General features: G+C 42.4%; 1 protein-coding gene across 1 annotated transcript in view; it reads right to left on the bottom strand.

The window, feature by feature from the left end:
• LAMA5 (laminin subunit alpha 5) overlaps nucleotides 1–22,080 on the bottom strand; it is a 225,391-nt gene that overhangs the window by 88,693 nt on the left and 114,618 nt on the right. Inside the window, exons 19-27 of the mRNA XM_087959198.1 lie at nucleotides 21,085–21,137; nucleotides 19,065–19,170; nucleotides 17,769–17,868; nucleotides 15,972–16,128; nucleotides 9,571–9,700; nucleotides 7,597–7,739; nucleotides 7,407–7,513; nucleotides 4,284–4,437; nucleotides 2,450–2,610 (exon numbers count right to left, since the gene is read on the bottom strand). Coding sequence (XP_087815324.1) covers nucleotides 2,450–2,610; nucleotides 4,284–4,437; nucleotides 7,407–7,513; nucleotides 7,597–7,739; nucleotides 9,571–9,700; nucleotides 15,972–16,128; nucleotides 17,769–17,868; nucleotides 19,065–19,170; nucleotides 21,085–21,137 — 1,111 coding nt within the window. The remainder of the gene's footprint in view (nucleotides 1–2,449; nucleotides 2,611–4,283; nucleotides 4,438–7,406; nucleotides 7,514–7,596; nucleotides 7,740–9,570; nucleotides 9,701–15,971; nucleotides 16,129–17,768; nucleotides 17,869–19,064; nucleotides 19,171–21,084; nucleotides 21,138–22,080) is intronic.

Genomic DNA, 22,080 nt, shown 5'->3' with positions numbered 1-22,080 from the left:
ACTTGTGTAAAAAAAAGTGACTTTATGACCATTTTTCATACTTACGACTGTTGCAGCATCCCTGTGGTCATATGATTTACATTTGGATGCTTGGCAATTGACTCATATTTAAGACAGTTGTGAACTTCTGACCAGCAAAGTCGACAGAGAAGCCCTTGATTCACTTAACAAATGTGTTACTAATTTAAGCACTGCAGTGGTTCACATAACAAATGTGGCAAGAAAACTTATAAAATGGAGCAAAATTCACTTAACAAATGTCTTACTTAGCAATATAAATTCTGGGGTCAATTGTAGTCGTAAGTCAAGGATTATCTGTACTCAATCTTCAAGGCATGGACTATTTGTAAAGCTGTAAATGACTTCACCAAAAAGAGCTAGAAGTCAATGTTTTTCTTTTTCTTTTCACCTGTTACCCTACACCTGTGTTGGAGAACCTATGCCATGTGTGCCAGAAGTGACACACAGAGCCATTTCCCCTGGCACACGAGAGGTTGCCCAGAAGAGCCCCACTTCATTTATTTACTCATTTGATTTGTCAATCGCTTACAAGATAATAGGTATAAGTAAAAACATAGTTATGAATACAAGAAATGAATACATATAAGAAAAATAAAAGAAACAATAGGATAGGGACGGTAGGCACATTGGTGCGCTTATGTATGCCCCCTACAGGCCTCTTAGGAAAGTGGTGAGGTCAATAGTAAACAGTCTACGGTTAAAGTTTTTGGGGTTTGGAGAAGAAACCACAGTCAGGTAGAGTGTTCCAGACATTGACCACTCTGTTGCTGAAGTCGTATTTCCTGCAATCAAGTTTGGTGCGATTGACCTTGAGTTTGTATCTGTTGTTTGCTCTTGTGTTGTTATGGTTGAAGCTGAAATATTCATTGACAGGTAGAACATTGCAATGTACGATTTTATATACTATACTTAGATCGGACCGAAGGCGGCGTAGTTCTAGGTTTTCTAGGTCTAGAATTTCCAGTCTGGTGGCATAAGGTATTCTGCAACAAGTAGAGGAGTGGAGAACTCTTCTTGTGAAATATTTCTGGCTGCCTGACAGCTGATTGTCGGTTATCTGGCGTGCATGCGCAGAGGGGTGCGCAGCATACAAGGATGGAGTCGTACGTGCATGCGCAAAGATGCGCGGCGCACGAGGGGGGAATCACACATGCATGCATAGGTGTGAGGTGCATGAGGAGGTCATGTGCGCATGCGCAGGGGGCATGGGGGGGCCAGCACGCATTGCCTTCTGGGTGCTGGCACACAAGCGCGTGCAAGCAAGCACACAATTATCGGCACAGGAGTCGAAAAAGGTTAGCCACCACTGCCCTACAATTTTCCCTTTTCCTCCCCTATTTTTCTTTGTAGTTCTGTATTTTACACAGGTAGTCAGGGGTGGGATTTTACCTGTTCGCCCCTATTCGCTAGAACCAGTTGTTAACATTCTAAGCAGTTCGGAGAACCGGTTGTTAGAAGAAATTACTGGCCTAATCCTGTAAGGAATGCAGGAAGGAAACATTCTGGTGTTGCTTACAGAAACTGCGTCTCTGTTAACCCTTATTACATTCTTGGCAGGACTAGACTTCCTGTCTCAGAAACATCTCTGGAGTTTTTTTCCCCTCCTTTGCTGTACTTTGCTTGTGTGGAGCGACCATTCAAAGTTACAATGGCACTGAAAAAAGTGACATGACCATTTTTCACACTTACGACTGTTGCAGCATCCCCACAGTCATGAGAGGCCAGGCGAGGAGATGTGTGCCTCGATGTGAGTGATGTTGAGTTGGCCACGCCCAGCCAATAACATGACCACCAAGCCATGTCCACCCAGTCACATGACCACTAAGTCACGCCTACCACCTAAGCCACACCCACAGAACCGGTTGTTAAAAATTTTGAATCCCACCCCTGCAGGTAGTCCTTGAGTTATGACCACCATTTAGCCCAAAATTTATGTTGCTTGCTGAGACTCACATTTGTTACGTGCGTCTTGCCCCATTTTACAATCTTTCTTGCCACAGTTGTTAAGTGAATCACTGCAACTGTTAGGTTAGTGAAATGGTCGTTAAGTGAATGTGGCTTCCCCCATTGACTTTGCTTGTTAGAAGGTCGCAAAAGGGGATCACGGGACCCCGGGATACAGCAACTGTCATAAGTATGAGTCTGTTGCCAAGCGTCTGGATTTGACATGGGGATGCTGCCATGGTTGTAAGCGTGGAAAAACAGTTGTAAGTCACTTTTTTCAATGCCGTTGTAACTTCAAATGGTCGCTAAACAAGTAGTTGTAAGTTGAGGACTATTCAAATGGTCGTTAAACAGATGGTTACAAGTTGACCTGCATTCTAAGTTTAGGAAGTTTGATTGAAAAGCTGGAGTAACAGTAAAAGGAAAGACAAGAAAAGATGATTAAGTCCACAACCTCCCCTTGTCTCCTTATTTGGGAACATACCTGTATTTGCAGGTGTATATCATAAGAGTGCCCAGTCGAGGAATCTTCTGTGGTGTGCTCACAGATACCTCGATGGTCTGTGGAATATCTTCATTGGCATACTCCATCAGAAGCACGTATCTCCCTGGCTGGGGTACAGGAATTACCAGTTGTACTTCCACCTGTTGACAAGGAAAAAGCAGAAAGGTTGAGTGTGCCTTCAAACAGATTCTTCATAAAACCTCATATAATCCATTTCTTGGCATAAGAGTTTTCTTCGAGGGTCCATGGAGATTCTCAGGCATCCAGGTCACAGACACAGACTCCAGAGAATAATTAGGACTGCAGAAAAAACAATTACTACCCACCTGCCTTCCATTGAGGACCTGTATACTGCACGAGTCAAAAAGAGGGCTGTGAAAGTATTTACAGACTCCTCACATCCTGGACATAAGCTGTTTCAACTCCTTCCCTCAAAATGATGCTATAGAGCACTGCACACCAGAACAACTAGATACAAGAACAGTTTTTCCACAAAAGCCATCACTCTGCTAAACAAATAATTCCCTCAACACTGTCCAACTATTTACAAAGTGTGCACTACTATTACTGTTAATCTCACCACTCCTTATCACCCATCCCTCCCACTTGTAACTGTATAATTCTAACTTTGTTGCTTGTATCCTTACGATTTATATTGACTGTTTGCTGGTATGATTTGATTGCTTATTGTACCCTATGACTATCATTAAGTGTCGTACCTTATGATTACTGATTCTTAATGAATATATCTTTTCTTTTGTGTACACTGAGAGCATTTGCACCAAGACAAATCCCTTGTGTGTCCAATCACACTTGGCCAATAAAAGTATTCTATTCTATTCTATTCTATTCTATTCTATTCTATTCTATTCTATTCTATTCTATTCTATTCTATTCTTCATTCCAATATTCTATTCTATTCTATTCTATTCTATTCTATTCTATTCTATTCTATTCTATTCTATTCTATTCTATTCTATTCTATTCTATTCTATTCCATTCCAGTCTATTCTAGTCTATTCTAGTCTAGTCTACAGTGTCCCACCCCCCTGTGCATGCGCACGCAACCCCACCCCCTGCGGCCCCCCCGCCCCCTGCACATGCACATGTGACCCCCACACTCCCCCTGCTCCCTGCGCATGTGCAAGTCTCCTGTATGCATCCCGCTTCCCATGCATGCGTGGCAGATGCCTGACAATTAGCTGGCTGGTGGGAGGGGCGTGCACAGTAAAACTGGGATGGGGTGACGGCTCGCGTGCCGGCAGAGATGCCTCTGCGTTCCACTTCTGGCATGTGTGCCATAGTTTCGCCATCATGGGTCTATCAGAACTAACAGACACAGACAGACTTAAAAAAATAAATAACTTCCCCCCAAAATGTATTGGTGTATCTAAGAAAATATTTGTAACTCAGGATTGAACTATGAGGTCCTTGGTGCTGCCTGAGCTTGACTGTTTCATTACCCAACTGGGTAACATCATCAATGCAAACTCCCTTCTAGCACTGATGATGGTGCCTAGTACGGTAATGAAATGTCTGTACCTAAGATATATATGTGTGTGTGAGAGTGAGTGGGTGTGTGCATATGAGAGAGAGAGGGAAGGAGAGAGAGTTCAAAGGATGGTTCTGATGGTGGCCCATTAATGACTGCCATCTTTTTTTTTTTTAAATTAAAGTGTCCTTTTTATTACTTTATAACATAAAATTAAAAAAAAAACACAAAAACAAATAATAGGAAAAATAGGTCTCAGGAATCAGATTTCTTACACAAAAGCTTTAACTGAAGATTTTACATGATTATGGAATTACTTACATGAGTGCCACTACACAGCACCAATTTGGGGAAGGATGGAAAGATCTGCTCTACAGGACAAGGTCTTGGTAAGTTGTTGTTCAACTTGCACAAAGCATCTTCGCCTGACACAAAGGAGAACTGCTCCACAGGCATGTACTTATATAGGAAGCAACTGGCAAAAGATGATAAAAAGGGTTATTATCCCTAATGTTCAAATACCAGTCAACTGAGTACAAAAAAAAATCAGAATAATCTACCAGTGCAATATCAACATTTTATTTAGCTTGCTAACACAGAGAGAAAGAAACACACACACACACACACATACAGGTGTGTACATGCACAAACAACACATCTAGATATATACATACCTACATACAGATAAAATGGGACTAGAACTCACAGTCTCCTGATTTCTATCTTGGTGCCTTAACTACTAGTAGTTAAGGCACCAGGATAAAATCAGGAGACTGTGAGTTCTAGTCCCATCTTATATGTATGTATGTATGTATGTATGTATGTATGTATGTATGTATGTATGTATGTATATATAAAGATGTGTTGCTTGTGCATGTCTATGTACACACATCCTGGTATATATCTAGGAAACACACACACACACACACACACACACACACACACACACACACAGTATATGACAGCCAGTTTGACCTAGGCACCAGGACAGAAACCAGGAGACTGTGAGTTCTAGTCCCACTTTAGACATGTAAGGTGGCTGGGTGGCTTTGAATCAATGACGAGGAGATTGTGAATGTTCGTCCCGTCTCAAGCATGCAAGCTAGCTGGGTGACTTCAGGCCAGTCAACCCACCTCACAAGGTTGTCATTGTGGGGAAAATAGGAGGAGGAAGTTGTATCAGATATGTTTGCCGCCTTGAGCTATTTGTGAAAGTAACAAAGGCGGAATACAAATAATCATACTTTTTTTCCCCAGCAAGTCTTTGTTTAAACACCGAGAAGAATGTTGCCCTGGGGAAATCAACTAATGGAGAATGCTTGTCAGCAGTAGGCAGGCCAAAATCAACAGTGGATGTGGCCGGAACATTATGTGGCCAAAACTCCGTCCTTGTTTCTCATTTTTTTCCCCTCCATTCCCTTTTCTGTCTTCTCTCTCTGACACCACTGTTATCTCTCTAGCTCTTCCCAACACCATTTCTCTGTCTCTCTCCCTATATGGCAAGCCACTTCTACATTTAGAGAGGAAGCAATCAGACAGGGGTCACAAAAAATGGGTCAAGAGGTTGACATTTTGCATCACCGATCAAGAGGAAACATTTCATACATCCTTTCAAGCTTGTCTTTAAAATGCCAGAAGCAAAAAAAAATAAAGGAAAGGATAGATACAATAGGATTCGCACTAGTTCTCCTCTAAACTTCAGAGAGCTACTTGGAAAAAATGAGTCTTTTATAGTCCCAAAATAAAACCTAGAATTCATTCAATATTCACTTTGTACTTCTAAACAGAGTTAACTCAACAGCTCACAGGATTTAAAAAGTGTATGTCAGTCCTTATGAGTATTATTTCAATCCTGGCCAAATTCCTAGTCAAGTAAAATCCGTAGAAATATTTTGAAGAGAAAAATTGCCCAAACAGACAGCAGCACTTAGCTGACCTTGGCTTAGTTCATCCGTCAAGACCTGATTTTACTTCAATGTTTTACTTTTTTTATTGTTATTATTTTACTTGGATCTCTGGGAAATCCCGTGGCTTCAGGCTAGACTAAGAAACTGGTGGGGAAAAACACCAGAAGAAGACAAGGCAAACCAGTTCCACAGGGTTGCTAAGAAAACCACAACGGAACATCCACGAAAATCCTAGCCAGTGAATCTGGCTTAAAAGCGGTTTGCCCTTTTGTTTAATCTTAGGTTATTATACTCATCCTAGCAAGTGTCTACTTGCCAATAATAGACCTGAATGTCTGTTCTAAGATGGCCAATTTGATTTATTTTTTAATAAGTTTTATGGACTGGTCTTTGACCTTTGCAAAGAAAAGGTATAACTACTAGAGACCAATCTGCTTTCACTACAGGTAGCCCTCCACATGCAACCACAATTGGCACCAGAATTTGTGTTGTTAAGAGAGGTAATTGTGATCTACTCAATTTTACAGCCCTTGTTTAAGGGAATCGTGAGGTGATTAAGCAATCCAGCAATCCCCCCATTCGAAAGAGAGTTGGGAAGGTCGCAGATGGTGATCGCATGATCCCAGGATGCTGCAACCATTGTAAATCCATGCCAGTTACCGCATGCCTGAATCTTGATCATGTGACAGTGTGGAATTGCAGATGCTGAGACAGTTATTAGTGCAAGGACCAGTTTCCCACTGCTGTTGTAATTTGGACCAGTCAATAAACAAATGGCTGTATATTGAGGAGTTATCTCTTCTTACTTTCTGGCATTCTTAACAAGACTGGACACACGTATGCATTACCTTCCAACTGCATAGGTTGTATAGGTCTGGCAACCAAAGACACTACTATGATATTATGCTTATGGAGACACAGGAGAACAAACCCACCAGGACTAGATTCAGCAGTCCATCGGCATTTGAAAAAGAAAGTCCACTCTTTTGAAGACTAGCAAAGTCCATGTTTTGGACAGAGAGGACCGCTGGTTTGAAAGAAGGGTCAAAGAGGCCATCTATCTCAAAATTGAACAGCCCTCTATCAACAGAGGGGGAGGGATACGACATCAACTATCTCCAGTCTACCACACACAGCCCTTTCAGCAGTTCCAAGAAGGCTCCACACCCATTTGCACTACTCAGGTGAACCTGACAACACAAATAAAACCTCCACGTGGCCTCAATGACTTGCTAAAAGAATGCAAATGACCAGCTGTCTGCAAGGAGTATAAATCCTTCTGTCCTCCACCATTCAATCAGAACTGAAGAAGCTTCTTGGATGAGAAGTGAAACATCGTCAAGGAAAAACAAAGTCCAGTTGCCTTTCGAAAAAGCCCCTTTGGTACTTCTATGATGTTACTCTTTTAAATTAAAGCAAGCAAGGAATGGCTCAGCAAACCCAGTAAAAAGATTGCCCATATCCCATATGCGCTGTAGGTTAAATGCATGACAAAGATATGATTTTTTTTAAAAAAAAATGAAAATGGAAGACTTACTTTTGACCCACATGTTCAGGAGCTGGGCTATAGGTACAAGGATCCGATACTTTATATTGCAATATAGGAGCTTCATAATAAGAGCTGGGAAGCAGGACCAGATAATCCTAGAAGGAAGAATGGAAATATGAGACCCAGATTCCTTTTGCCTCCATCCTGCCTGTAGGGAGAAAAGGAAGACCAGACTTACAAGGAGGACATCTTCAGCTTCAATGACCAGAGACCAAACATGAGGACTCAACACAAATGGTTCTCCAAAGCTGTGGTGAGGAACAGTGACGAATGTCGGCTCTTGGGTTGGCCCAAATACAATCTGCTTAGTTTGTTCGGTGCCTGCAATTAGGAAAAGTTATACATTTGACTTTCAGTTGGACTGGAAAGCATGCAAGTTATTTGCTTTGGGCTGGAAAATGGAGAACCAGTTCCAATGGTACTCTATGAGGGGGTTAACAGCTATGCCAGTGCTTCTCAACCTGGGCCATTTTAAGATGGGTGGACTTCAACTCCCAGAATTTCACAGCCAGCAAGTCCACCCATCTTAAAGTGGCCCAGGCTGAGAAACACTTAGCTATGCCATATTCCATAGGCATGCTGGTCTTGATGCATTAATCTCACAGGATTCCATCACGATATCAAAAGGGTCAATCTGGTTGGCAGATCATCTAGTAGTTGAACAAAAGCAAGTGAGAAAATCTCACTTGACAACTGCATGTTCTGAATAGGCTCTCTAGTCAAGGGCTCTTGATTTCTTCATTCACTAGTAGCAACAGCAGCTTATATATCTCTATCTTTATGTAATCGTTCATCTATCTATCTATCTATCTATCATCTATCTATCTATCTATCTATCTATCTATCTATCTATCATCTAGTATGGATGATATTATCTAGTTTGGGTAATAAAATGTCTACAAGAAAACAAGCAAGCGCAGAGAACCCAAGGATCTTTCATATCTATCTATCTATCTATCTATCTATCTATCTATCTATCTATCTATCTATCTATCTATCTATCTATCTATCTATCTCTATCATCTATTTACTGTATATCCATCCATCCACCCATCCATCCATCTATCTATGGCATAAATTCAGCAATAATTGCTTTTTAAAAACATAATTCTTCCTGAAATGACAGTAACCCACAATCTTGTACATGTTTACTCAAAGGATCCACAGATTTCAACCATACATATTCCTGCATGAAAGCTAATGGGCTTTCAATCTCAGTTCCTGAGAAGGTGAAAAGTGGCACAAACCTCAACAACCTTGAGCCTGGTGAGATCTGAACTGCCAAATTGCAGGCAGCCGGCAGTCAACAGAAGTAGCCTGCAGTACTGCACTCTAACCACTGTGCCACCGCAGCTCATGCTCAATGCCACTGTAACATTGAACGGTTGCTAAAAAAATGGCCTCAAGTCAAAGACTATCTGTAGTCTTTATGATCATCTCAAATCCAACTCCAAATCCTAATCACACATGGACACTACATAGAAAGATCTTGAGATACAATACAATTCAAAGAAAACAGAGCAAATAAGTAAAATAATGCTAAAAAAAAACCTTAGATTATCTAGATAAATCCAACCAGGAATAGAATAAAATAGAATTATTTATTGGCCAAGTGTGGTTGGACACACAAAGAATTTGTCTTGGTCCAATACTCTCAGTGTACATAAAAGAAAAGATACATTCGTCAAGAATCATCAGGTCCAACACTTAATAATAGTCATAGGGTACAATAAGCAATCAAATCATACTAGGAAACAGTCAATATAAATCGTAAGGATACAAGCAACAAAGATACAGTCATTCAGTCACAAGTGGGAGGGGATGAGTCATAAGGAGTGATGAGAAGATTAACAGTTATAGTATGACTTCCAATTTATGTTAGAACCCATCTAGAAATGATCTTATTTAACTCAATAACATGCGATGTCATGTGACCACATTGCTTAGCAATAGCAATCCCAACCGCCTCCACTGTCATTGTTAACCAAATCCCACAAACTCTTACGTAAGGGCTAACTCAATCCAAGCCATTCCCAGCTTGCTCCGTTGCAGCCCTGAACATCGGTAAGGTTAAATGACTGTGTCCTCTTCAATCTCCCATCTACCTATCTGCCCATTTCTATCCTTTTGGCCACACCATCTTGACCCATACCTCGTTTTCGTGGCTGAGAAGCGGTGATTTTGCCCAGTACCGTGGTGCTTCCTGAATTGATGTATCTCAAGATGACATGAAAGAGGTAGAGCTCTCCTTCTCGCACGTGGATTGTGACTTTGACCTTGTTCTGCAAAGTTAAGGAACAGCCACCCATCACTGCAAGTCCGTCCTGGATCTGCTCCCTGCTCTGCCTTTTCTATCCCTCTCTGCCTTTCTGGTCTCCCTCCCCTTCTCAATTGCCACTGCTCTAGAAGGAGGGATCCAAAATCTACGGTTTGGAAGGGAAGGGAAAAGGACAGAAGTGATCTTTTGCAGGAGAAACACAAAACCTGGCTCGGTGGAGGTGGGAAGATGTTAGTCTAGAAGTGAAAACAAAGCACTTACAGTTGCCATACATATTAAACTTTCTTTCCTGAAGGACTGAGACCCTCCCTTTGGCAGGCCCCTGGTGGATGGAGCAGAAGACGAGGCAGAAGAGGTCAGGGGACTTCACACTACCTTGGGCTGGTGGGAGAGAAAGGGGAGAGAAGCAGAGCACACCTTAAGTCACCTCCACCGTCACCTGCCACCAGCCAACCAGGTTAAGCAAAGCGCTCCCAGGATCCTACGCCCCAAAGCAGCATGCCAAAGCAGCGAGAAAGAATTGAGACAGCCCCGTTCTGCTCTTAAGAGAAATACTGCATCCAGTTTTGGTGGCCACAATGTGAAAAAGAGGTTAAGATTCCAGAAAGAGTGCAGAGAAGAGCAACAGAAATGATAAGGGGATTGGAAGCTAAAACACGCAAAGAACAGTTGCTGGAATTGGGCATGTCTAGTTTGATGAAAAGAAGAACTAGGGGAGACACGGTAGCAATGTTCCAATATGTCAGGGGCTGCCACAAAGAAGAGGGAGTCAAGCTATTCTCCAAAGCACCTGAGGGCAGGATAAGAAGCAGTCAATGGAAACTAATCAAGGAGAGAAGCAACCTAGAAATAAGGATAAATTTCCTGACAGTTAGAACAATTAACCAGTGGAACAACTTGCCTTCAGAAGTTGTGGATGCTCTAACACTGGAAGTTTTTTTAAAGAAAGACTGGACAACCATTGGTGTGAAATAGTACAGGGTTTCCTGCCTGAGCTGGAAGTTGGACTACAAGACCTCCAAGATCCCTTCCAACTCTGTTATTCTATATTCTAAAGCAGTGGTCGCCAACCGGTGGGCTGGGGACCACTGTTTGTCCATGAAAATTTTTTGGTGGTCCGCAGAGAAATATCCCTCCCAAACCATTCCCCCCCAAAGCAATTAATCCAGGCTGCGTGGGAACACAAGGCTGCGCTGCCCATATGGCCTGCCCACCCACGGGCCCCCACCCTTTCGCCGAGCGCAAACCTTATCTTGAGTAGAGCCACGTGAGCTGGAACTGGAAGGTAAGACCAACAGCGGGGGAGGGAAATCCGCCCCAGGGTGGCTTGCTGACATTGGTGGGAAAGTTGGTCCCATATTCCAGAGCTGCAGTAGTCACAGGACTGGCCCTTTGGTCATCCCGGAGCAGCTCCTCCAGTCCATGGCAGGCCAGTGCACCCAGGTGGAGGAGCAGCTGCTCCTGGATGACCAAAAGGCCAGTCCTGTGGCTACTGCAGCTCTGAATATGGGACCGACTTTCCCACCAACGTCAGCAAGCCACCACCAGTCAAAATTCATATTAGTGGTCCACGGGATTTATAATTATGAGTTTGGTGGTCCCTGGGGTCCAAAAGTTTGGCCACCCCTGGACTAGAGGAGGCTAACACTCTGAAATATTTACTACGAAGTGCACTCTGCTAGCACATCGGCCTAGCCCTGCCAAGAAAACATACTCCACCATCAAGACCCAAAGAAGAAGCAGAAAGAAGCAGAAATATGACTTCTTCAGTGAAGCACGTCATGCAGGCAGTCCTTGAGTTACGACTGGTCATGTAACAATTGTTCGAAGTTAACAGGTAATCCTTGACTTAGTGGCCATTCAAAGTTACAATGACACTGGAAAAAGTGACCGATGACCATTTTTTACACTTAACAACCGTTGCGGCATCCCCAGGTTCAGTGATCAAAATTCAGATAGCAATAGCACTTACTTTTATACCGCTTCACGGTGCTTTACAGCTCTCTTTAAGCAGTTTACAAAGTCAGCATATTGCCTCCAACAATTTGGGCCCCCATTTTACCGACCTTGGAAGGATGCTATTGCTAGCAACAAAAATGTTGGTTTCAAATTGGCCATAAGTCATTTTTAGTGCCGTTGTAACTTTAAACCAGAGGTGGTATTCAGCAAGTTCTGATCAGTTCTGGAGAACCAGTAGCAGAAATTTTGAGAAGTTCGGAGAACTGAAAAACACCACCTCTGACTGGCCCCGCCCCCCTCTATTCTCTGCCTCCCGAGTCCCAGCTGATGGGCTGGGTCTTCTTTTGTTGCCCTGCACAGGAGAACAGAGCTGGAAAGCAGGTTAGTGGAGTGCAGAGGGAATGGGGATTTTGCAATATCCTTCCCCTGCCACTCCCACCAAGCCACGCTCACAGAACGGTAGTAAAAAAATTGAATCCCACCACTGCTTCGAACAGTTGCTAAATGAATAGTTGTGAGTCAAGGACTCCTTGGAAAGAGATTTAGAAAACTTCTTATTGCCAGACAGGGATTATTCAGATGAGATGTGGCACCCCTTGGTTGGGAGGGCTTTTCAGCATTTTTTTCTTACAGTAAATGAATGTTTTATAATTGTGACGTTTCCATAGTAGCAATGCTGCATTCTAACCACTGCCCCACCAGGGCTCTGTAAAGTAAAGTATCTACTTCTCTCCCAGAAGGTTAGACATTTCTAATGCAAGAAATAGAAAAACTCAACCTTCCAAGTTTTAGAACAATAATTAAATTATGGAATGAGTCCCTTTGCTAATCCCTGCAGTTGATGTTAAACATTAACAGCAGGAATTATGGGTGTAAGTAAGTGGAAGTTCAGCATTTTAAGCAGAGAAAATCTTTATTCTAAGACGCCTCTCTACTGAACAAAATTTAAACAAAATGGCCAGTGAGCTACATATAGGTAGTCCTCCACTTATGACCATAATTGAGCCCCAAATTTCCGTTGCTAAGCAAGACAGTAGTTCAGTGAGTTTTACAAGCTTTCTTGCCATAGTTCTTAAGTGAATCACAGTAGCTGTTAATGTTAAATAGCATGGTTGTTAAGTAAATCTGGCTTCCCCGTTGACTTGGCTCATCAAAAGGTTGCAAAAGGAGATCACATGACCCCAGGACACCGCAACTGTCATAAATATGAGCCAGTTGCCAAGCATCTGAATTTTGATCATGCAATCATGGGGATGCTACAATGGTCATTAAATGTAAAACAATGGGTTGTAAGTCACTTTTTTCAGTGCATTGTAATTTTGATTGGTGACTAAACACACGGTTGGACTACCTGTATACTGTACAACTATACACACACCGTACAATCTCAGCAGACTTCAGAAGAGAAAGGCCTCTAGAAAGCAAATTCATCAGATGAATGGATGGAAGCTGAACAAGGAGAGATTTAACCTGGAAACAAGGAGAAACTTTCTGACAGTGAGAACAATCAACCAATGGAACAGAAGTTGCCCTCGGAAGTTGTGGGAGCACCATCAGTTGAGACTTTCAAGAAGAGACTGGACTGCCATTTGTCAGAAAGGGTGTAGGGTCTCCCGCTTGGGCGGGGGGTTGTACTAGATGACCTACAGGGTCCCTTCCAACTCTGATTATCTGTATCAGATGTTAGACTCTAAATGCCTAGTCATTTGACCTTGCAAAAGAAATTTTAAAAAAAATCAAGCAGGCAAGCAATCTTCGGCAGATGAAAAGCAACCAAAGCTACCATGGAAAGTGAAGGATTTCCTTTTCTTTGAGGAACAGGGAGATGTTATAAACAATGAGCAGGGAAAGAGGATGTTGGGAGTGAACTGTCCCTGAGGAGATCCGTTTGGGTTCTCTTTCTAAAATAAACCCTGTTGATTCCTGGCACACTTCCTTCCTAGGCCCGGTCTCCTAAGGGAAGTTATCTAGTTGTCCTTGTCCTAACTCTTTAAGAGATTATCTTGAAATGGGACAACTTAGTGCAGCCAACTCGCCACGGTCAACTTCTCACGGCCAGCTTGCAGCCGGACGTTTCTCCAGGGGACAACTCGCTGTGGCACAATTCAACAGTTCAATTTAAGTATTTCATTAAAAATAAAGTAATTAAAAAGTAATTAAAAGTCCACCATTTCTTCAATAAAGCAATTACCAAGATAATTATCACCATTATCTTGGTAATGAATTTAAAGTAATTTAAATCAATTCATTTAAATTTCAATAATTTAAATTTCTCTCAATAAATTTAGATCATTTAAAATAAATTTAAATAATTGATAAAGTAATTACCAAGATAAAGTCATTGAAATTCCAACATTTCCTCGATAATAGTGCAACCCTTGTCCTGCAGTCCGTTGTCCCACGGAAAGCCAAAGTAAAGATAAAAGTAAAGTAAATAACTTTAACTTGGCCTGGCCAAGTCACCATAGCCAACTTGCAGTGGGAGAACTCTCCATGGCCAATTCGCTGCAGGACAATTCAACAATTCAATTTAAGTATTTAAAGTAATTAGAACATGATTTTAATGTTTGTCATTCACATTTCATTTTGTCCTTTCTTTTGCATCCTTTCTTTGATAAATCTAGCTCCACCATTTCTTCGATATTAGTGTAACTCTTGTCCCACGGTGTTGGCTGCGGCCAGTTGTCCCACAGAGAGTTGGCCACAGCGAGTTGGCTACGGCAAGGTGGCTGTGGTGAGTTGGTCATGCCATGAGGGCCGTCCTAGGCCCTCCTCCTCCTCAGTAAGCAACAATAAGAAGTGACTATCTACTTTGGGCTCTGTTTACCTTGAGGTTTTGGAAAACTTCTAAGATATTTCAAAAGACCACATCCAATACAGGCAGCCCTAACCACAATTGAGCCCAAAATTTCTGCTGCTAAAGCGAGACAGTTGTTAAGTGATTTTTGCCCCGTTTTGCAACCTTTCTCGCCATAGGTGAATCACCACAATTGTTAAGTTAAGAAGACGGTTGTTAAATGAATTTGGCTTCCCCCTTCATTTTCCTTATCAGAAGTTTGGAAAAGGTGATTAGATGACCCCGGGAGACTGCAACCATCATACATTTGAGTCAGTTGCCAAGCGCCTGAATTTTAATAGCACGACCATGGAGATACTGCAAAGGTCACAAGTGTAAAAAAAAAAAAGATCATTGGCCACTTTTTCTACCGATGCTGTAACTTTGAAAGCCACTAAGTGAACTCCTGTAAGTGGAGGACTATCTGTATTTTAAGTTTACAGCAAATAAAGCACTTCTATAGGAGAGCCATGAAAATCCTACATAAATTACTTTAAATTGTTTTCTTTCATTGACAGTCCATGTGGTTTAGAGATGTTGAACATGGCAGCAAACAGCAGAGTGAGCTGTAATTACATATCATGGTTAACCCATGACTTCTGGGCTATATATAGGTAGTCCTCGACTTACAGCGGTTCATTTAGCAGCTGTTCAAAGTTACAACAGCACTGAAAAATGTGACTTATGACTGTTTTGCACAGTCACGAACATTGCCGCGTCCCCAAGATCACCTGATCAAAAATCAGCCACTGAGCAATAGGTTCAGATTTATGACTGTTGCTGTGTCCCAGGGCCACACGATCCCCTTTGTCAGAGTATATTCAAGAATTGGAATAGAGCATGGTAACAAAGTCAGCCAATGAATAGGCATAGCAACTAAGTCAGCCAATGAGAACTGTTTGGAAACTGAAACTAAAAGTAGCCTAGGCTGGAAACTGAAACTAGAAGTAGCCTAGGCATGGCTCTATAATAAATTCTGCAACTCTGAAGCTATGTTGAGCTCTGAGTCTGTCTTTTGAAGATGAAACTAACTTGCCTGCTTTGTTCGTGCTGCTGAAGTGACTTGCATCATGTTTCTGTCTGAGTTTGCTCCATGTTGGAGAAATCTACAACTGGTTTGTAAAATTATGTTTATAAAGATGTTAAATGAAGCATCAGCCATCTGTGTTTATTTTTCTGGTGCTGAATTCATGCTGCAAAACTCTGAACACCCTTTTGCAAACTTGTCACAAGCCATGTCAGTGGAGGAAGCCAGGTTCATTTAACAACCGGGTTACTAACTTATCAACTGCGGTGATTTGCTTAACAACCGTGGCAAAAGGAAAGTCATAAACTGGGACCAAAACTCACTTAACAAATGTTTCACCTAACAACAGGAAATGGTGGTGGTGCTCAATTGTGATCGTAAGTGGAGGACTACCTGTACGGAAGTGCTTTGCCCATCTCAAATATTTTATGCTGAGAACTCTCGTTCAAGTACCTGGATGGGAGACATTTGCGCATATCCTCTCCAGCTGAAATTCTCAAATTCCAGAGGACTGTAGCCAAAGCGAACCGGCCTTCCATCCAGAGTGGTTGCTTCTTCCAGCTCATATTTCAGGTGGTGAAGGTCAGGGATATAATAGCCTTTTGCAGGACTGCAGATAAAAGTGATGGAAAATATTAAAGAACACACTTCTTTTTGTATCACAAACTAGCTCGATACCCGTGCTTCGCTATGAAACTATGTGATTGGGCTTAGTTTTTGGGGAGGAAAATAAGGGGGGGGTGGAATTGTGGTTCTGCCTCCCAGCATCCATCGGTATTCATCTGGCTAGAGTCCTGTCAGTGTGTGAGAGAGTTGAGGGCTGTTTGGAAACTGAAACTTTGCTGTGTGAGCAAGAAGGAGACAGCAAGGAGCCTGGGCGTGGCTTAGCTCAACTGTTCTGTACTAAAGCTGCTTGGTGCTGTGAAATTGAAACTGAAACTCCTCTCCTCTGCTTATGTTTTGCATTTGGAACAGATTTGTTTTCAGGTGGGGAGGGGGAGTAGAACTCCTTAGCATCAGAGCATGTTAATAATAATAATATAGGAAATACTAATGCTCTGATGGTCATTTCGAAAAATCCTTTCTTAGTGAGCACCTAGAAGCCAAGAGGAACATACGTGCCAAATTTCAAGTTTGTAGGCTTTATGGTTCTGGAGATTTTGTGATGATGCGTGAGTGGGATTTTGCTTTTATATATATATGCAGGATCAGTTCAATCATGGCCATTTCCCCCCTCCCCCAAATCTACAGCCAATCCTTGGCTTACAACAGTTCATTTAATGACCATTCAACGTTACAACAGCACTGGAAAATATGACTTATGACCGTTTTGCACAGTTACAACCTTTCCAGCGTCCCCGTGATCATGGGATCAAAATTCAGACCCTCGGCAACCGACTCATATTTATGGCGGTTGCAGTGTCCCGGGGTCAGGTGAACCCCTTTTGTGACCTTCTAACAAGCAAAGTCAACGGGGGAGCCACTTAATAACCCTGTCACCAACTTAACAGCTGCAGGGATTCATTTAACAACTGTGGCAAGAAAGGTCGTAAAATGGAGCAAAATTCATTTAACAAATGTCTCACCTGACAACAAAAATTTGGGGCTCGACTGTGGTCGTAAGCCGAGGACTATCTGTATTTGCATTCTTCTCAACAAAATGTTATTAAAATTAAAAAAGTAACAAAAATGCGGTACAGGTGGTCCTCGATTTACAACAGTTCATTTAGGGATCCTTCGAAGTTACTTTTTTGCACGGGAAAAAAGTTACTTGTGACCCTTTTTCACACTTACGACCATCGCAGCAGCCCTGAACTCATGTGAACTGACTCGTATTTACGACGGTTGCGGTGTCCCAGGGTCATGTGATCATCAACCTTCTGACCAGCAACGTCAATGGGGAAGCCAGATTCACTTCACAACTGTGTGACTAACTCAACAACTGCAGTGATTCACTTAACCACTGTGGCAAGAAAGGTTGTAAAATGGGGCATAACTCGCTTAGCTTTCTCACATGTCTCACTTAGCTACATAAATTTTGTGGTCAATTGCTGTCGTAAGTCAAGGACTACCTTACTTAAAATCTTTTCATTTTACCCATTGTCTTTAGGACTGTGTTCCTGGTGGCTCTTTCACACTATCGCACGTATAAAATAGTAAAGTAAAAATAAAATAATAATGGGCTTGATACTCAAAAAGATTAAGAAATCTATCACGCTCTACAAGAGATCCATTGCAACTGCTTCTTACTCAGAGCACATAGGTCCCCTGATATTATGCCTGCACTGACAAGATCCCGTCGTCTCCTCACACAAAGGACCAACCGATCCCCCGATGTCACAATGGCATCCTGTAAGAAGACACACACAGTTACTTTCCACTGTTGACAGTTGGTGCCGAGGAGCAAACAACAACATCTGGCTTGAAAGGGAGTGGAAGCAGTTTGGGCATCTATTTTGATTCCATTATATCAATGTTGACTTCCAGCCTTGTTTGGAATTGTTTCTAACATGGTCCAGTTCTAAACAATAATGGATACTCTGCTTGTTATCACTTGCTGACTTATAAAGTTTTCCAGCTGGGCTTGTAAATTAGCCATTCACACCATCCAAGGACACAACCTAGATATCTACTCAGCAGCAACAGGAAGGAAATTTTCCTCTTATGGTACTTGGGGTGGTTTTTATGCCAGTTTGGTTCATTGCTTAAGGCACACCAGGCTAGAAACTAGGAGACCATGAGTTCTAGTCCTGTCTGAGGCAGGAAAGCCAGCTGGTGACTTTGGACCAATCACCAAGAGACTGGGAGTTCTAGTCCTGTTTTAGGCATGATTAGCACCAGGCAGAAACGAGCTGGTTCGAGGCAGGAAAGCCAGCTGGTGACTTTGGACCAATCACCAAGAGACTGGGAGTTCTAGTCCTGTTTTAGGCATGATAGCCAGCTGGGTGTCCTTGGACCAGTGCCTGTCTGAAGCCAACCCATCTCACAGCGTTTTTGCTGTGGAGAAAAAAAAGGAGGAGGAAGGAGTATTAGGTGTGTTCACCACCTTGAATTATTTATAAAAAATAACAAAAGTGGCATATACATTGAATGAATGGCTGAATGAATAAGTGAAGGAACAATAAGTCAACCTGGCACTATACACAGCCAACTTCAGCAGTAAGTTCTTCTGTGATGTATGTATCATGGGTTCTACATACCATGTTCTTAATACTGGAAGGGGACAACTCACCATGAGACAACTTGCCGCAGCCAACTCACCACAGGACAATTCCATGCGGAATAGCTCAGTGCAATAAATGTTAGCCCCCACTGTTTCTTCGACATTATTTCCATTTTGGAAATGGAAATGGGGAAAAATTAAAAATAATGAGGAAGAAACCCATCTTAAAGCTGGCAAGTTTGAAAAACACCGGATCAGACACTTTAAACGCCTCTTTTCCAACTCCAGGATTCTATGATTCTGCCCAATTCTGCCTGTATAGCTTATTGTCTTCTTCCGATTACTGATTTAAGAACATTTGTAAAAGGTAGAAAATGATGTACCTTTACAGCCAAAGTAATTGCCGCTCTCCAGGTTGAAGTATCCCTCTCTACAAGTAGAACACTTTTGGCCGCAAATGTTCGGTTTGCAGAAACAGTGTCCATTACCCTAAGAGACAGGTTGATTGATTGATTGATTGATTAATTGATTGATTGCATACAAACTATGACTACACCACGTTTTAAAGATGAAAAAATGCAAGACAAAATGAGGGAAATAAAATCTATTCATAATTGAATACCAGTATATTAAAAGTACAATTGTATCGTATTCAGGTACGCATAAGGAAGCCACAGGAAAGATGTTGACAATCTATTTTTCCATAGTGAAAGAAACCAGGACAAGAAATAATGGATAAAAGTTGCAGATGCTTAGATTTCATTTAAATCAGAGGTGTCAAACTCAAGGCCTGCAAGCCGCCCTGGAAACAGCAAAGGTCCAGCTCTCTGCCAGCAAAAACAGACCTTAGGTAGGCCGTGCTTGGCATGCCCGGGCTCCATTTTCGGCTGTGATGGCCTCCAGCAGCCCTCTGCCAACAAAAATGGAGGTCGGGTAGGCCGAGCTCCATTTTCACTGGCAGAAGGCTACAGGATGCTGTTGCAGCTGAAAACAGAGCCTTGACAAGTGACGTCAAAATGGCCAATATCCGCCCCCCTGAGGTCAAACACAACCCTGATGCGGTCCTCAGTCAAGTTTGACACCCCCGATTTAAATATAAAGGCAACCTTCCTAGTAGCAATTATCTGTTCAATGGTGGACCTACTGAGGCTGTCGATTTTCCATCTCTTGAAGGTTTTTAGTTTAGTTTACTTTAATGTCATTGTACCTTGTACAATGAGATAGCCAGATTGTTGTGGTTCGCCAGCGGCAGGTGCGGACGGCAAAAGTCTCTCACAGCGAGGACGAAAGGGAACCAGTCGGAGTCTGGCGAGGACTTGGACGAGGGTCCTGCATCTGGTGCAGGGATGGGGCCAGGACTATCGGAGAGTGGGGTGCTGCCTTCGGAGCTTTTGGAGTCTGGCAGCAGCGAAGCAGAGGACCCCGGGGAGCCTGTGCCCAGTGCATGTGTGTGCAGGGCTGCTCGAAGGAGAGAGCAGCTGAAGCAGCAAGGGCGACTCAGGAGTAAGCCTGGAAGGTGATTGCCCCTCACATAAGAGATTAAAAACCAACCCTCGAGGATGTGCTCTTTGGAGGAAGCAGCAAAGTTCTTTAGACACCGAGTCCTTGTTGAAGCCCTGCGAACTCCGGTTTGTTTTTGAAACTTCTGCCAGTTGATATGCATCAGTAATTAGACTTCTGTTCTTGGCAGCCTTTGACAACCTTGAAAGGCCTTGCTTTTATCTCGGACAATAAGGTTTAAATAACTCTTGGCTGGAAATGCAAAGAATTCCCAGCGCCGCATTAAAAAGGTTTGCCTTCATACATAGTTTGTGTTTGTTTAATTTGAACAAGGCTTGGGTCGGAACATAGATCTCATGGATGGCTTAACTGGTATTCCTGCACATTTCAGACAACTGGGCTGGATAATCTCAAGTAATGTTGGAAATGTAGATCACGTGACCACAGCAGCGCTGAAGGAACAACAGCAACATGGCAGGGCTGAAGCGATCACAACTTTCCCAAATTTTATCCTCATAGGAACAATAGGCCCCTGCATTCTATAAGTTAGCCCATTTGAAGTCCTTAGTTTCAATAACTGTTACCTTATTGTACCAGTTTGTCACAATCAAAGGTTACAAAAAGATGCAAGTTTCAACAGTATATAGAGATGATTGTATGAAATCACCTCAGAAAAGCTACTTGACACCATTTGTTAGTTTGCTTGGCTAAAGGATGGGGCCAAACATAAATCCACTCTGCAGACATTTAGAAAAACCTGAGAACTTATGGCAGCTTTTCCCAACCTCCTGTTGTGTTGCCCTACTAATCCCATAATTCCCCATCAACCCACAAAAAAACAGGGTGGAAGTGGAAGGACATCAAGTCGAGGAAAGCTAGAAGAAGATCTACACCAGTATCTACCTGTTGGCATTCAGCAACTCCTGCCATTGTTCCTATGGTATTGCATTGGCAGCCTGAAGGAAAACAGAAATGCACAATTGGAGAGCCACTTTATTGAAGAAGCTATATTAACATTTCTTACAACACATGGATTAAACCATGACCCATAATGTTAAATTCACCTTCTTTTAACAACCCCCAAATCCCTTGTGAGGTGAAGTCTGGACACAACAGAATGGAGCTAGCAGAGTGTTTAATGGCCGGATGCCCTTCCTGTCACCAATGTGGAGTTTTGTTCAGCAGATACGGTATATTCTCATTGTGCCCAGAGAGAGAAATATCTGCCTCTATCTAGAATTGAAAACTCCTGACTGAGCTCACCTTCAGGCCACTGCACTACTCCTACTCATAAAGTTAAATTGTTGCATCTTAACTAATACAAGACTTGCTTATACATGTCTATTATACAATAGAGCTTGGTTGTTTGTTATGTTAGGATTGCTTGGTTTTAATTTCTTGTACACCACTCAGAGTTACTGCCAAGAGTTTGGCAGCCATATCAATTGCTTAAATGAATTAACTGAATAATAACAGATGTTATGGCTTAGCGTAGCACGTGAGCTCATTGTGAAATCAGTGCCGTAGCTTTATATTTCCATTTATTACTTTGCATCAATCATCGGATTGGGCTGCAGCCTTGGGATGCCACAGGTAGTCCTCGACTTACAACAATTTGTTCAGCAAAGTTACAATGGCACTGAAAAAAACTGCCTTATGGTCTGTTTTAACAATCACGACTGTTGCTGCATCCCCACGGACACGTGTTCAAAATTCAGACGCTTGGCAATTGACTCATCTTTATGACGGCTGTAGTCCCGGGGCCACGTGATCCCCTTTTGCAACCTTCTGACAAGCTAAGTCAATGGGGAAGCCATTAACCACCATGTGACTAGCTTAACAACTACAGTGATTCACTTAACAACTGTGGCAAGAAAGGTTGTAAAATGGGGCAAAACT

Source organism: Notechis scutatus, chromosome 3, assembly GCF_049901735.1.
Source record: "Notechis scutatus isolate UNSWTSFEM ecotype Mainland chromosome 3, rNotScu1.2, whole genome shotgun sequence".
In the NCBI taxonomy this organism is placed as follows: domain Eukaryota; kingdom Metazoa; phylum Chordata; class Lepidosauria; order Squamata; family Elapidae; genus Notechis; species Notechis scutatus.
The sequence above is the reverse complement of the archived record's forward strand: the minus strand, read 5'-3'. Positions and strand labels throughout refer to the sequence as shown.